The sequence below is a fragment of the Phytophthora ramorum genome, assembly GCF_020800215.1.
Source record: "Phytophthora ramorum isolate Pr-102 chromosome Unknown Phyram_PR-102_s0011, whole genome shotgun sequence".
NCBI lineage: Eukaryota > Oomycota > Peronosporomycetes > Peronosporales > Peronosporaceae > Phytophthora > Phytophthora ramorum.
The window spans coordinates 699365-713114 of record NW_027150657.1 but is presented as its reverse complement, the minus strand read 5'-3'; the positions used below and the strand labels follow the sequence as shown (position 1 = coordinate 713114).

General features: G+C 53.9%; 5 protein-coding genes across 5 annotated transcripts; 1 reads left to right on the top strand and 4 right to left on the bottom strand.

Annotated features, from left to right (window-relative positions):
- KRP23_11054 (Chaperone protein DnaJ) lies at positions 1-1164 on the bottom strand (the record flags this gene model as incomplete). Its single annotated transcript, XM_067881568.1, has 2 exons — positions 1-497; positions 618-1164. The coding sequence occupies 2 exons, from the start codon at positions 1162-1164 to the stop codon at positions 1-3; spliced, it is 1044 nt and encodes a 347-aa protein (XP_067740865.1).
- Positions 1165-1422: 258 nt separating this feature from the next.
- KRP23_11053 (Lipid droplet-regulating VLDL assembly factor AUP1) lies at positions 1423-2623 on the top strand (the record flags this gene model as incomplete). The annotated part of the gene is made up of 3 exons (XM_067881567.1): positions 1423-2097; positions 2164-2271; positions 2366-2623. The coding sequence occupies 3 exons, from the start codon at positions 1423-1425 to the stop codon at positions 2621-2623; spliced, it is 1041 nt and encodes a 346-aa protein (XP_067740864.1).
- A 5187-nt stretch (positions 2624-7810) lies between these two features.
- Positions 7811-9034, bottom strand: KRP23_11052 (uncharacterized protein; the record flags this gene model as incomplete). The annotated part of the gene is made up of 1 exon (XM_067881566.1): positions 7811-9034. One exon carries the CDS (start codon positions 9032-9034, stop codon positions 7811-7813), a length of 1224 nt encoding a protein of 407 aa, XP_067740863.1.
- A 193-nt stretch (positions 9035-9227) lies between these two features.
- KRP23_11051 (uncharacterized protein) lies at positions 9228-10481 on the bottom strand (the record flags this gene model as incomplete). The annotated part of the gene is made up of 1 exon (XM_067881565.1): positions 9228-10481. The coding sequence occupies one exon, from the start codon at positions 10479-10481 to the stop codon at positions 9228-9230; it is 1254 nt and encodes a 417-aa protein (XP_067740862.1).
- Positions 10482-10656: 175 nt separating this feature from the next.
- On the bottom strand, positions 10657-13345 carry KRP23_11050 (Acyl-CoA synthetase short-chain family member 3, mitochondrial; the record flags this gene model as incomplete). Its single annotated transcript, XM_067881564.1, has 10 exons — positions 10657-10911; positions 10995-11078; positions 11155-11262; positions 11325-11443; positions 11513-11748; positions 11814-11900; positions 11976-12157; positions 12224-12846; positions 12918-13087; positions 13164-13345. The coding sequence occupies 10 exons, from the start codon at positions 13343-13345 to the stop codon at positions 10657-10659; spliced, it is 2046 nt and encodes a 681-aa protein (XP_067740861.1).
- Between the last annotated feature and the right edge of the window lie 405 nt (positions 13346-13750).

Genomic DNA, 13750 nt, shown 5'->3' with positions numbered 1-13750 from the left:
TTATCGAGCATGAGCTAGCAGCAGTTCGTAGGCGACTAGAATCTCCTTGAAAATGGTTTCGGCTTGCGGGTCTGGATTGCAGTCCGGGTGCCACTCGAGCGCTTTCGCTCGGAACGCGTCCTTCACTTGCTGCTGCGTGAATGCCGCAGCCTTGTTAAAGCCGTTGGTCGGTTGCGTCGCAATGCCGAGCGTCTCCATCGCCTCTTGGATGTCTGCATCGCTCGCTGCGAACTTGCTGAGATCGTCCGCACCAGGCCGTCGGCGGCGCTGATACTGGAACTTCTTGGGATCAAAGTCGAACCAGTTGAAGGGGCAGGTGCCGCATGCCACGTCCCAACCGCACAGCAGGCAGCAGAACTCGAGCTGCTGCCGCTGCAACGCCGAGTGCGCCGAGACGCTCGAGTCGTTTGCCTTCTCGTCCCGCTTGGGGTCGCTGTGTACGACACTCGAACGCGCAAAGTTGGCAGAACTTGCAGTGCTCAACGCTCTGGCAGGAGCTGCTACAGCATGGCGGAGGACGCAGCGAGGAACCATTTTACAGAGTGACACGTGCCAGAGACCCAATGAAGAGCCCCAGCAGATAGCGTCGTGTATAGTAGTGTATACATGGAGCGTACATGTGTATAGTGCTGTCTCCGTAGTCGACCACAAGAGTTTTCGCCCGGAAGTGGTGATTGAGCATTCGAGCAGGTACACTTCCTGGGGCCAGCTACGGTCAATCGGGGCCTCTTGTTGAAGCACCAGCTCGCAGCTGACTGCAGGCGAGGGCGGCACGGCAGCGGACGAGTTCTTCGCTGGCAGGTCCACGGCTGTGGCTAGCACGAGCAGCAAGCTCGCGCAAGTGACCGAACAGCGCGATGATCGAGACGAAGATGCTCGCTCGTCGCGTGACACGTCTGCGTCGCAGCAAGACATTGAGGAAGAGCGCAGCTCGAAGTTTGCGTCCGAGTCGGCGTTCGAGTCCAAGTCTGAGTACGCAGCAGAGCCGATGTTGACCAGCTCGACCTCCAGCAGTGCGGCCTCGACGGGTGCGTCCACGAGCAGCCCGAGTGCCGGCAGTGTGGTCATCAGCAGTGTCCTCGCGAGCAGTGCGCTCTCGATGAGTGCACTGTCCAGTGGTGCGATCACTACTAGTACGCTAACCACGGCCAGTACGGCAGCCATGAAGTATGTGGGCTCTCTGGACGAGTCGGTGTCGGCATTTGACGAGTCGTTGATGAACCGGCCGCGAATCGGCCAGGCCACAGCAGCCAGAGTGCCGTGTCTCTGCCATGCGTGTCAGCGTGTCAGCCAGCCGACATTGCTGGTCTCGCCTGGCTCCAGCACCACCGAGAGAGAGAGTCACCTGCCTGTATCTGCTCGAAACGTCTGCGTCATTCCCCTTTTGACGCCTCTAAATCCGTCGGGTGAACTTGCACCAGCATGGCTCCGTCCATCATGGGGTCGCCCATTGCGCCCTTCCTGGACCTGTCGATGGGGTCGCAGTCCCCCACCACCACCGGCGTCCGACGTGCACTGAACCTGCTGGGCGACGGCAAAGCGCCCGTCACGCTGGACCCTCCCACAGAGCAGCAGTTGCTCCCGTTCGAGAGCATGTTCCAGTTCGAGCGCGTCAAGAGCCCAGTGAGCTTCGGCCACCTCTTCCTGCTGCTGTACACGCCGTTCGGGGTCCTTCTGCTCGTGTTACGCGGCTTTTGCTGCTTTCTAGTGGCTCTCGTGCTGCCCCGAGTCTTCACGGAAGAACAGATCGACCGGATGCACTTGGCCAAAATCTTCGTCTGGATCACCGGTACCCGCGTGGTTCTTGTGGACGACCATCTCTTTGCAAAAGGAGACGACCGAGCGGAGATTATCGTGGCCAACCACGTGAGCGAGTTCGATGCAGTCGCTATGCTCGCAATCACGCCGGCGTACATTTTGGGCTACGACTTCTACAAGAAGATGCTGTTCTTCAAGCTGCTGGGTGATAAAGCTGGACTGGTGTACGTGCCTTACGTTTCGAGACAGCAGGGCAACGGTGCAGGACGCGATGCCGTGCGGCAGATTATTGTTGATCGTTTAGAGAGGGGGAATAAGCCTCTTGCTGCGTTTCCTGAGGTGAGTGGAGGATCATTTTTTGGTTGTGTGGTGTTGGTACTGATAGAAGCGTTGGTTGTTTTTTAGGGAGGACTCACGAACGGGAGGAAAGGTCTGCTGCAGTACCATAAGTTCCTCTTCTCGCTGGATAAGACTGTGCAACCCCTTGCTATTCGGGCGTCGGACGGCCCTTTTGTACGAAGTTCTGCATCGCCTTCTTGCGCTCTAGTGCTGCGCCTTCTAGGAGGCTGTTGGCTGACTTTTGCTGCTTTGATTTGCTCTCTTGCAGCCGGTTAATATCAACGACGAGACCAGCACGTTCCTGGCTAATGTGTTGTGGTACCTGTTCGTGCCGTGGCACACATACACGGTGCAGTTTCTGCCGTGTACCAAGGCTGCCCCCGGCGAAGACCCGTTGGCTGTTGCCCAGCGCGTGATGAAATCGACGGCTGAAGCGCTGCAGCAGCAGGCGTCACCATTCATGTACCGCGATAAAATCGCCTACACAAGGTACAAGACTCATCAACGCAAGAAGAACAAGAAATGATCGTTGTCCACTGGTAACCAAGATGCAAAAGGGTCAAATGGGCCGTAGAAGATGTGTGAGCCACTTCAGGCAAGTCTACTATAGACACAGATTTCCATCATCGGCAGGGCTCGGCTGGGTTTCTGCTTGGTGATGAAAGGGTCGGCAGAAAATCTGTTCAATGTGAAGTAACTTGGAATCCCTCATCGCGTATTCTCCTTATTTCTCCCTCGTTGAAAGCAAGCTATGGCGCGCAGTGTAGAGCAAAGCAACTGTGTTCTGACGTACTGGAGAGACTCGTCAACTACTACTGTGATCAAACAGAAACACTCTGACCCCATTCAACCGCCATGACGGTCGTAAGTACCAGGTCCTGGGCCCGGACCTTTTGCATGATGGAGTCGGCGTGAGATAAGGAGCGAGAAATGCTCTGCATCGCCCATTGCGAATTGCGGGGCTCGTCGCTCTCGGATTGAGCATTTCTCTGGGTAGATTGGTGTGCTTGGTGTCGGACATGTACTACGCGGTGGCGGTCCAAAGCGAGGTTCCACCGACGAGCCGAAAGGAATGATGAGAAAAGGGTCGCTCTTGGGTGGTCTCTGTTTAGGTGATAGCTCCTGGTTGCTCGGTTGCTTCGAAGGAGAACTTCCGTGGGAAGCGGATACGGTGTTCTTGTTCAGAGGCTCCGACATGAATGTAGTTGGCCGTCGAACGGAGAGTGTCCGACCAAACCCGCTTTTAGGTTTCTGTGGCTTTGTGGGAAAACTTGTAGTCACCTTCGCTCGAAATGTTCCCTTTTCCTTGCTGGCGATGCTAGTTGTAGCACTTCTCGTCTCCTCTTCTTTCGTAGGGGGTGAAGGGAATCGTGGGGCGTTAGCGAACGAAGGTCCTGCCAGGTAACTCTTCGATGGTGAATTAAGGCGCTTGTCCAGCCACGAGTCGAACCCTTGAACGTGCACCGGAGAATTGCTAGCAGCCCCATCGTCAAAAGCTCCTTCGTTGTTTGTACTACTGCCTCGTTTTTCCGGACTTGTCGTGCTTGCGCTCGGTAGCAAACTTCCTCTCCGACCGACTGTGGAGCCTCTGGTACCACGACGACGAGATCTCCGCTGTAGGTCTCTGTCCATCTCGTTTTCGCTCTCTTCATCTTCATCACGCCATCTGGAGATGGTAGGGCGGATGTAGATTTTGTAGTTGACCATGAACTGGTAATATGCAGGTTCTCGCGACGGGATGGCAGACACTGGCAAGTCGTCGGTCAGCGAGAAGTCCCACTTGCTAGCGGATGCAGTAGCCGCTTTGGTTTCGGGAGAAACTTCGGGAGATACATGGGCATTGATTTCTCGAGATTCATCACCTGAGCTGTTGCTTGTTCTGCTGATACCCGGTTTCGTCCTGAACACTAACATCGTAAATCGATCCCCAGCATCGATGTGGGTCAGACCAAGACGAATGGGCTCCGGCTTTGCTGCAGCTACGATCTCGCGCAAATTCGAGACGCGTGATAACGACGTCGCGGAGTCACAAACATCAGCATTTGGAGCGTGGAGGTCCATGTACGGGAGTAGTCTCGGTTTTGGGACGTAGGATTTTGTGCCGACTTCCGTGTTAGCGGATAACGAGATTCCGAGCTGCTCGAGAGCGTTGTCGCCCCATACGAACAAACGGTCTCGGTCATCCAATGCCAGCGACATATTCTGCTTGGCCGCAATTGAGCGAACGGTGACTCGATTCGCAGAACCCTTAAGGAGCCCCACCGGATGGGGGACCCACACACTTTTGTTTACAACGTCGACGGTGGAATCGGCTTCCAGGTCGAGTCCAAGCTGCCCTTCAGCACCTTGCCCCCAAGTGTACACAATACCGGTCCGAGATACTGCTACCGAGTGCGACGCCCCACAACTCACTGAGGTCACCGAGAGATTCTTGAAAAACGCGAGCTGTCGAGGTACCCACTCACTTACTCCGGCGCCGTGACCGAGCTGTCCGTCCACGCCGTTTCCCCAAGAGAATACGTCTCCCGATACTGAAAGCGCAAGATTGTGGGTAGTCCCAGCACAGATAGTGGCGATTGTCGGAGGTGTCATGCATCCGTTGTTCCCCGCAATGCCACTGCCGACAACGTTGGACGCTGCGAGCCAAGTGGTGAGCAAAGCTCCTTCGTATCGATCTCTCTCGTCTCCAAGCCCGAGCCGTCCATTCACCCCATCACCAAACGAAACAATTCCCGTCTTGGTTTGCTTTGTAGTGCGTCTACTGTCCGGATTTCCTCCTTGAGGTCGGATGGCCAAGGCTAAAGTATGTCGATCGCCACAACTGACGTCCGTGAAATGCACGTCTTCATCCTCAGTAGTTACCACCGTATTCTGCTGTTTGCGGTGATTCGTAGGCCCAGGAGCGGCAGCTAGTAGAGTTGACCATTTCATGTGTATCCTAGTCGGAACATTGGTATCTTCTTCATTTCCTGTGCCAAGTCGTCCGTAAGACCCACAGCCAAACATGTAGAGCTCACCGCCATCCAGAACGAAGCCTCCGTGGGAGCTACCACACGATAAACGTAGAATTTGACGTCGGGGCTGTAAACAAAATGGAGAAGACATCGGCACTGGTACTGTCGAGTGCGGTCGGTCGTGCCCCTGTCCGAGCTGTCCGTAAGTGTTGTCCCCAAACGAAAACGCCCGTCCGTCTTCGCAGAGTAGACAGCTCCAGCCGGATCCACAGCCCACCTGGACGATTGGAGAGTCGAAATCAGCCGCGACTTCCTGCACCGCCACTGCAGCTTCTGGATTCGAAGACTTGGCCTTCGTAGATTTCATGCGAGCCCAGTCGCCAAGCAAGTATATTGTGTATTCGTAGGAATCTGAGGAAGCTGTTTCTACCTCTCCACTCCGCTTGTTGACAGTCGCAGACGCTTCCGAGGAGGATTGACTTGGCATCATTCCGGCACTGCAATCGACTCGTTGCTCTCTGACCCGTCAAAGTTATTCGGGTGGTGAAAGTATGGGATTGTGCGGCATTTATTTCCTGCATCTTACGCCTGCATGCCGTTGCTCAAAATTCAATCCTCAATGGAACAGACCACAATGAAAATAAGCCCGACGCTTGTCGTTTGAACTCGAGAAAATGACCAAGAGGTCATGCATTCTTCAGACCACTCACAGTGCCTATCAGCATTTCGAGGTGTGTACGAACTCAGACCTTTTGTGATTCATGGTATTGTGCTTTAATTTTAATTTTTTGCGCTTAGCGTGTTACTTCCGGAGTACCATGAACGCTAGAAAGGTGCGTACATTGAAAACCTAGAGCTGGAAGAGACGGCCTTCGTAGTCAGGCGTAGGCTTGAAATCCAGTTGCTGAGTAGGGTAGCAAGCATTTGAATTCGTCGTATCTCGACCCCAAGATATTCGTCGATAGCCCAAACGTCCACCATTTTCGTATTGGACGTCAATAGGCTGCGGTCGCTAAAGACTCGTCGTGGATCCATTCCCAACCTCCAATTCCTGCTTGACCAAAACGCTTGAACGTGGTGTACCACAAACCGTGGTGGCGTCCGTAAAAGACGACACAATGTGAGCAACACGCGCCGATTCCAAGTGAACCTGTTTTGGACGAGACCGGTAGATAAACTCACGTTCGCTTTTGGTGTCCAATTCTGCCGGAGCACCAACGATCTTTGCTTTTACCGCAATCTGTTTCAGCTTCTCCACTCGCTCTTTACTATGCATCTCGTATAGTAGAACGATGAAAGGACGACCATCGCATGCTTTCGGGATGCGGCGACTGTAGTTGTCATGATCTGGACGACATCCGAGTTGCTTGAGCAGTTTCCATTCCTGGGTATCAAACATGCCAGACAACGGGGTGGTCGTCAATTGCTTGCAATTCTTCACTTGGAAGCGCCAGCGACTCTTCTCAACCGCAAGCACAACATCCCGAATTCTCGGAGTACTGCCATTATAGTCGAAAACGTACTGGGCGTCCAGCTCGTGAGCCAGAGCGTTCAAAACGTTCTGACAGGATGTTTCAATGACCAGCTTCTTGTAGGGCTTCAGATGGAGCCGCTGGCGAATGGAAAGCAGCTCCACCAAGACCTGGATCTCGAGACGACCACAATCAAAGTAAATAATCCCCGAGAAGCGCACATGTAATCATATTCTTGTACGCAGGATCGATCGGCCCTCGCAAGAAATCGCGTAGATCTTCGTCGTCTTTCAACCATTTGCCATCCTTCCGTGCCAGGTGTAACCTCAACGAGACCACACCGAAGTCGTACCGGCAACTGTATTTCTTCGCGGTAAGCACGAGCTTCTGCAGGTCACATACAAGAGGATTATGTTCAATCTGGACTGCGAGCACGACAGCTTCGCCGTATATGGCGCACACCAGCATCGTCTTCTTCGATGCCATCCTCCGTGTTGGTGTTGTTGGGATCTAAAATGTTGGGCAAATCATGAGCCAATAATTTCTAAAACGTTTCCGAAAGGCAGAAGAGGGGTCCGACTTGGCTGGATACGAAATATTTGTTAACCCGGACTCTTCTGTTTGTGGGAAATGGTCTTGGGAGAACTGATATGCGTGAGAAGTACATGAGGAGGCATGCTGGGAGTCAATCAATCAGCCCGGAAGCAGATAAATACTTGCACCCTGCCCCCACATTTTGCCATTCAATCTTCTTCCGACCATGACTCTTGATGTGGCTGCAGAAAATTGGAGGAGGCGTTTCCTCTTCGTTGGTACGCAGAACACCCCGCTTAACTTCGTCAAACGTGTCAGAGTCTTTGACGTGTGGCCACCGCCAACAACAACCGTGCCAACAGTACAGAAGTCATTGCATGTAACCTTGAGACCCCTGCACTCAGAAATGGTGCTGCAGCGTGTTGTTATCGTTCTTCGGTGTGCCGAACATGGTCGGGAATTCATTCACCTGAATCCTTTGCCGAAGGTCAGAATTTTTGTGGTATTCATGGGTGGGCTACAGATGTCAAAGGCTGAACCAGAACCGTGATCTTGTCTACAACACGTGGCGATGCTTTACCGCGATACAACCGGGTGTCGACTTGAAGTTGTTCTAGTTGCTGGCGTGATTATTAAAACGGAGACAACAAATCGTCTGAACTTGCATTGAAAGGCCCCGCGGCAGCAAACCAACTCACTCGTTGATACAATTGTCGCTCAAACGCTCCCACATCATCGAGAAGCAACATCCAATCACCTGTCTTCACCTCCCTCATTATCTTGTAGTTGCAGCTCCTCCAACCTGGTTCCGATCTCGATGGCGTCTTCACTTCCTGCATTTAGTAGAAGACCCGTGAACTCCTCTGCAGCGGGTTTGCGCGTCGACGCTGTACTTAAATGCATAGGCACCTGCCACATGACCGTTCTCAGCAGAGTGCTTTGTTCCTCTGGGTGGGCCGTTGGAGTAGAAACACACCACCCGGTCTCGTCAACGTGCATGTCACTGAACAGCCCCTCGCCCTCACTGAAAGTTTTCCACACGACCACCATCCGACCATCCTCTACGTAGCGACGGGCAATTGCACGATGGAGGGTCGAGGCCATCCTGCCTGATTTCAGGCGTGTTGTGATGCGAAACTTGAGGGCCGTTGTGAGCTCAGGTTCCTCCGCTATGACAAAGTGCTGTCGATCTTCCTGGCGATGCTGCAGCTGGGCCGCCCCCCAGATATACCGGCACGCGTGTTTAAACTCGAGCGGTAGCAAAAGCTTATCTGTGTAGGTGAAGCCGCCCGTGTCCTTGTTCTTCTTCCAGCGCTGTCTCGGGTCGCACCAGGTTTCGTCCGTGGAGGCCAAGTCCATCGTGCTCAAAACCTTGTCAGTCTGTTCATAGATCAAATCTAGCTCTCGCAAGTACATGCCGAAGAACTCTGCATCAGAAGGCTCTGGTCGAATGCTCTTGGGCTTGCGCAAGTTTTCATCGAGGTCACCCTGGCCGTCGTTGATCGCATTCGTAAGATGAATCTGCACCAAATCGCGGAATTCGCTGACCATCCTCACCCGCGACTCAATTGCCGAGCACAGTCGACGCTGCTCCGCTTCAGTATCGAAACGCGCCTGTAGTTGATGCATGGCAATCGTTTTCCATGTCGTCGACGGTACAAATCGCTCGAGGCCCTTGGTCTTTTGAAGATCGTTTAAAGTCGTCGACAGTTCCTCAACTTGTCGCTGCAAAGTATGTTTTTCAATCAGACGTCGCTGCCTATACGCGTTGCGTCGTTTGCGATCCTTCGCTCTTGACAGTTCAAGTTTGGCAGCGACGTCCAAGCTGTTGTGAGCCCTCTTCTTCTTCTTTTTACCGCAGGAGCAAGTGCCAGGAGTGGCGTTGTTCTGGTCCGTTGAGACTGGGAACGTTGGCAAGTCACAGGAAACTAAGAAATCTTCCACCTCGGCGAGGAAGGCTGCGTCAGTCGTCTGCATAGGCGATTCCAGTCCAATAATGTGTTTGCTCTGCGATAGATTTGAAAGTGATTGTGGTCTGCATGGGTTGGTGGCTCCGTGAATGTTGGTCGCGTTTGTAAACAACCGAAGGGATGACAAACATGCGGCTTTCCGGTGATTAGGTACTTCGAAGAATTGCTGTGCACGCGTTCAAGGATATGCGATGGGTTTCCTACTTCTCTTGTAGTAGCAGCCCCTCCAGTCTGCTTATGATCTCGGTAGCGTCCTCAGTTCCGGTATCAAGTACAACACCAGTAAACTGCTTCGTATCTGGCTGCTCCAATTTCGAGCTGAAATGCATCGGCACATGCCGCATGATAGTCCGTATCAAAGTGCGTGGCTCAGCGGTCCCCGATAAAGGAACGGAGACGCACCAGCCGCATTCATCTGCATGCATTCCAGTGAACATGCCTTCGCCTTCGGTGAATGATCGCCACACAACGATCGACCGGCCGTCCTCGGCATACCGACGAGTGGCAGAGCGCTGCAGTACCGACACAGTGCTGCCTGACTTCAAGCGCTTCGTAACTCGAAACTTGAACGCTGCAATGCTATCGGAGTCCGTCACACCACTAAAAGATTCCCGGTCATCTTGACGGTGGTGCATCTGTGCCACACGCCACGCAAACGCGCAGACCTGCTGGAAGTCGAACGGCATCACATGCTTGTCCGTAAAAACATAGTAGCCATCTGCGTCATGCTGTTTCCATTGCTGCCTCGGGCCGCTCCACTCTGCGTCTGTAGACTCCAGTCCATATAGACGTAAAACTTCGTCGACCTGAGCGTAGTTTGTGCCCAAATCACGTACAAAAGCCGCGTAGAACTCTGCATCTGATGGTTCAAGCCGAACCCTCTTTTGCTTGTAGGACGACTGGAGTATTTCCCCGGCGCCAAATTCCTCGTCATCTCCGTTAGTTAGTCGATTGTGCACAAATCCATGCATTTCTTGAATCAACGCAGCGTGAGCCTCGACCGCCCTCACTAATCGCCGCTGCTTGACCTCGGCATTCACACGAGCCTGTTGCTGCCGCTTTGCGACGAGCGCCCACGCTGACGACGCCAGGGACCCCTCGGCTTGGTGGGCCTTCTGTAGGTCACTTAGCTCTGTCGTGAGCTCCCCCACCTGCTGCTGTAAAGTCTCTTTCTCGACTCGACGGCGCTCTCTGTAGGCGTTGCGTCTCTTGCGGTCCTTTTCCTTCTCCAGTTCACGTTTGGCATCAGGTTTGAGCTTCTGCGTCGTCGTCCTGCTCTTCTTGCTGTCCACCGGTCTCGGGGCTATTTTCACCGTCGAGACTGCGCGCATGGGCGACGCTTCGCCGCTGGTCTCATCGTCAGCCAGCGTGCGGAGCGTCGGGAACGTGGGCAGGTCGAACGAGAGCAGGAAGTCCTCCACCTCCTCCAGGAACGCAGCGTCTGAGCGAGTCATGGCAAATTCAGATGAGTGCGGCTAAACTTACACAACCGAAGAATGATTGCGATCGTACTGCACGTTTTCTGCTGGACACTTCACACTGTGACTGTGAAGTTTTCAGTCTGTGAAGGTCACTTTGTTCACGCTTACATTCCACTGCGCTGCACAATGGAATTCTGTACACTGAATCTTACTTTCCCGTCACGACAGAGTTCTTCTTGGCGTAGCCAAGCTTGTTGAGCACTTCGCGGATATCATCCAGCACCGCAACATTCTCGATGGTGGCCGGTACGCGGAACGGGGCCGAGTCGGCGACGGCCTGGATCGTAGCGCGCATGACTTTGCCCGAGCGTGTCTTGGGGAGAGCGTCCACCAGCCCAACGTCCTTCAAGCACACGAAGCTGCCCATTTGCTCGCGCACGTCGCGGACCACTTGATCGATGATCTATGGTCGAGTGAAGCACAAAAGCAAGGCTACGATCAGAACAGGTGATCCTGTGCCTGCATCGAGATGAACAGTTAGCGTACCTCTGTCTTGGAGCGATCAATCTGCTTGTCGATCACCAGAAGAGCAACCGGGACGTGTCCTTTGAGCGTGTCGGTGACGCCGAACTGCATGCAAGAAACAAAACGCCCTATCCACGTTAGACCAGAAGGGTACTCGTAACCACGTGCAGCAAAGGCATACCACAGCGCATTCAACCACTTCTGGAATCTCAATGATGACTTCCTCGATAGATCCCGTGGTGATCCGATGGCCGGCAACGTTAATAACATCATCCGTACGAGACATAACCTGGCAATCAGTCAGCATCAGCACATGCGTGACCAGAGAGGCTTGTAGAGGCGGTCACTTACGTAGACAAAGCCTTCTTCATCGATGTGTCCGGTATCTCCGGTGTGATAGTAGCCGGGGAACCGCTTGAAGTACTTGGCATAGAAGTCGTCAGAGTTGTTGTGCAGCGTGGTCAAAGCGCCTGGAAGTTGTAGAGAGTCCATAGTGAGCAGGACAGTTAAACAAATGGAACAGGCATTATATCGCGAACCTGGAGGAAGTGGAAGCTTCACCACCAGCTCCGCATCTTGCTCTTCATTCTCGTGGTTGTGACCATGGTGCTCGTCATGGTCAGCATTGTTGGCCGTCAGAAGCTGGACATCCCATCCAGGCACCGGACGAGCAACCGAGCCCACTTTGATTCGGGGGTAGCCATCCTCCGTAACATCGTCATTCTGCAAGCCCAGGCATGGTGCAGTAATCGGCCACCCGGTCTCTGTTTGCCACCTGAGCAAGACGTCAACCTCAGTTAGAAATGGAAAGTAACACCAGCACCGTACGCAAAAATCTACCAGTGGTCGATAAGGGGTACGCCAAGTTCCTCCGAGAAGAAGTTGAACGTCTTAGGATCACCACGCTCACCAGCTACAAACATGGTCCTGTGTAACAAAAACCGCAATAAAAGTTAGCGCATACATGTAGCCGGCCGATAATTACCGCGGTGTAACACTTACTCGAACGTTTTTCGGATCTCCGCCTTCTTCGCCTTCAGCAGCACGGCATGTGGATCTTCCTTACGAATCGCTCGCAGCGCGGTAGGAGCCGTAAACATCGACTTGATACCATATTCCGTGATCAGACGCCAGTATGCACCAGCGTCGGGCGTTCCAACAGGCTTGCCTGCGTACAGAACCGACTGTACCAGAGGAACACTACGTCAGAATAGCTCATGATAGGCAACTCAACTCTTCAGACAGCGTACCGTGCAGCCATGCACTAGTGGCCCGTACACGACGAGAGAGTGGCCCACAGTCCAGCCCATGTCAGAGGCTGCGAAGAACGTATCATCCGGCGTGATGTCGAACACGTTGCCCATTGCCCACTTGAGTGCCACAGCGTGGCCACCATTGTCTCGCACCACACCTTTCGGACGTCCCGTCGTCCCCGATGTGTACAAAATGTAGAGTGGATCCGTCGCTAGCACAGGCACCGCTTCAACGGGACTTCCCATGGCCATGACATCTCTCCAGTCGACGTCACGCCCCTTCGTCATCGGGAACGGGCAAAGATCGCGCTGCATCATGACAACCTTGCTCGGTTTCCACGCCGATCGCTCGATCGCGCCATTCAGCAGTGGTCCGTAGTCAATGATACCCTTGGGCTCGACGCCACAGCTTGCCGAGATGATGATCTTGGGCGTAGCATCTTCAATCCGCGCAGCCAGCTCCAGCGTCGCAAAGCCGCCGAACACCACCGAGTGCACAGCTCCGAGCCGTGCGCAGGCCAGCATTGCCACCGTCGTCTCGAGCACCGCCGGCATGTAGATGACTACGCGATCTCCTTTCTTCACACCCAGCTTCTGCAGCCCTCCAGCAAACGTCGACACTGCAGCAACAACAGAAACAAAACTCATTAGACAACGTATCTCCCACGTTGAAGCTACCAGGAGGGATGACCTTCTTTCAGCAGTTGGCTGTACGTGATCGTGGTCTTGGTGTTCGTTAGTGGACTATCGTAATGGAAAGCCACGACGTCACCCCGCCCTTTTTTCACATGCACGTCCAGCATGTTGTAGCACGTGTTCATCTCTCCGCCCGTGAACCACCTCGACGATGGGCCTCTCGTTCTGCATAGCAACAGCTTCGATCAGCTACAACAGCGGCTATCTATCCCATTTGTAGCCTTAAATCCTTGCTACGTACGTGTCGAGCACCTTGGACCAGGGCTTGAACCACTCGACGTCCTGCGCGGCCTCGGCCCAGAACTCCTCGGGTCGCTCGAGGCTGCGGCGGTACTGCTCCGAGTAGCTGGCGACTTCTCGGCGCCCCGAGAGTCGCACACCGCGCGCCGCGAGGCGCTGGCCCCGAGTTAAGCTGCGCAACATGACGAGAGTGATGATCACTCGACTTGCTGGATACGGCGCCGAATGCGGAATGAACCGCCAACTTCAAGGTCGAAGGCTGACTACTACCACCAGATGTTGTGGATATTGCCACTGAATGTACATGCGTTCGGTACCGAATTGACGTTGCGTTTCAAACTGATCTACGGACTGTAGGCGCGAGTTTGCGTTTAACCGTGGATGTGGTGCTGACAGCATTGCAATAGGCTTTGAAAACGCTTGTCGACAAGACTTGTCGTTCGTTAGCGTGGAACTTGAAGTTCGCGACGGGGAGGCCAGGAATCTCATCTCGCTTGCGTGCAAAAACCACCTGGATACACTCGCGTGGCATGCTAGCGGAGCTAAGTGAGTATGTGCAGGCTGCAACGCTTGCCTGTGCTGCATTCG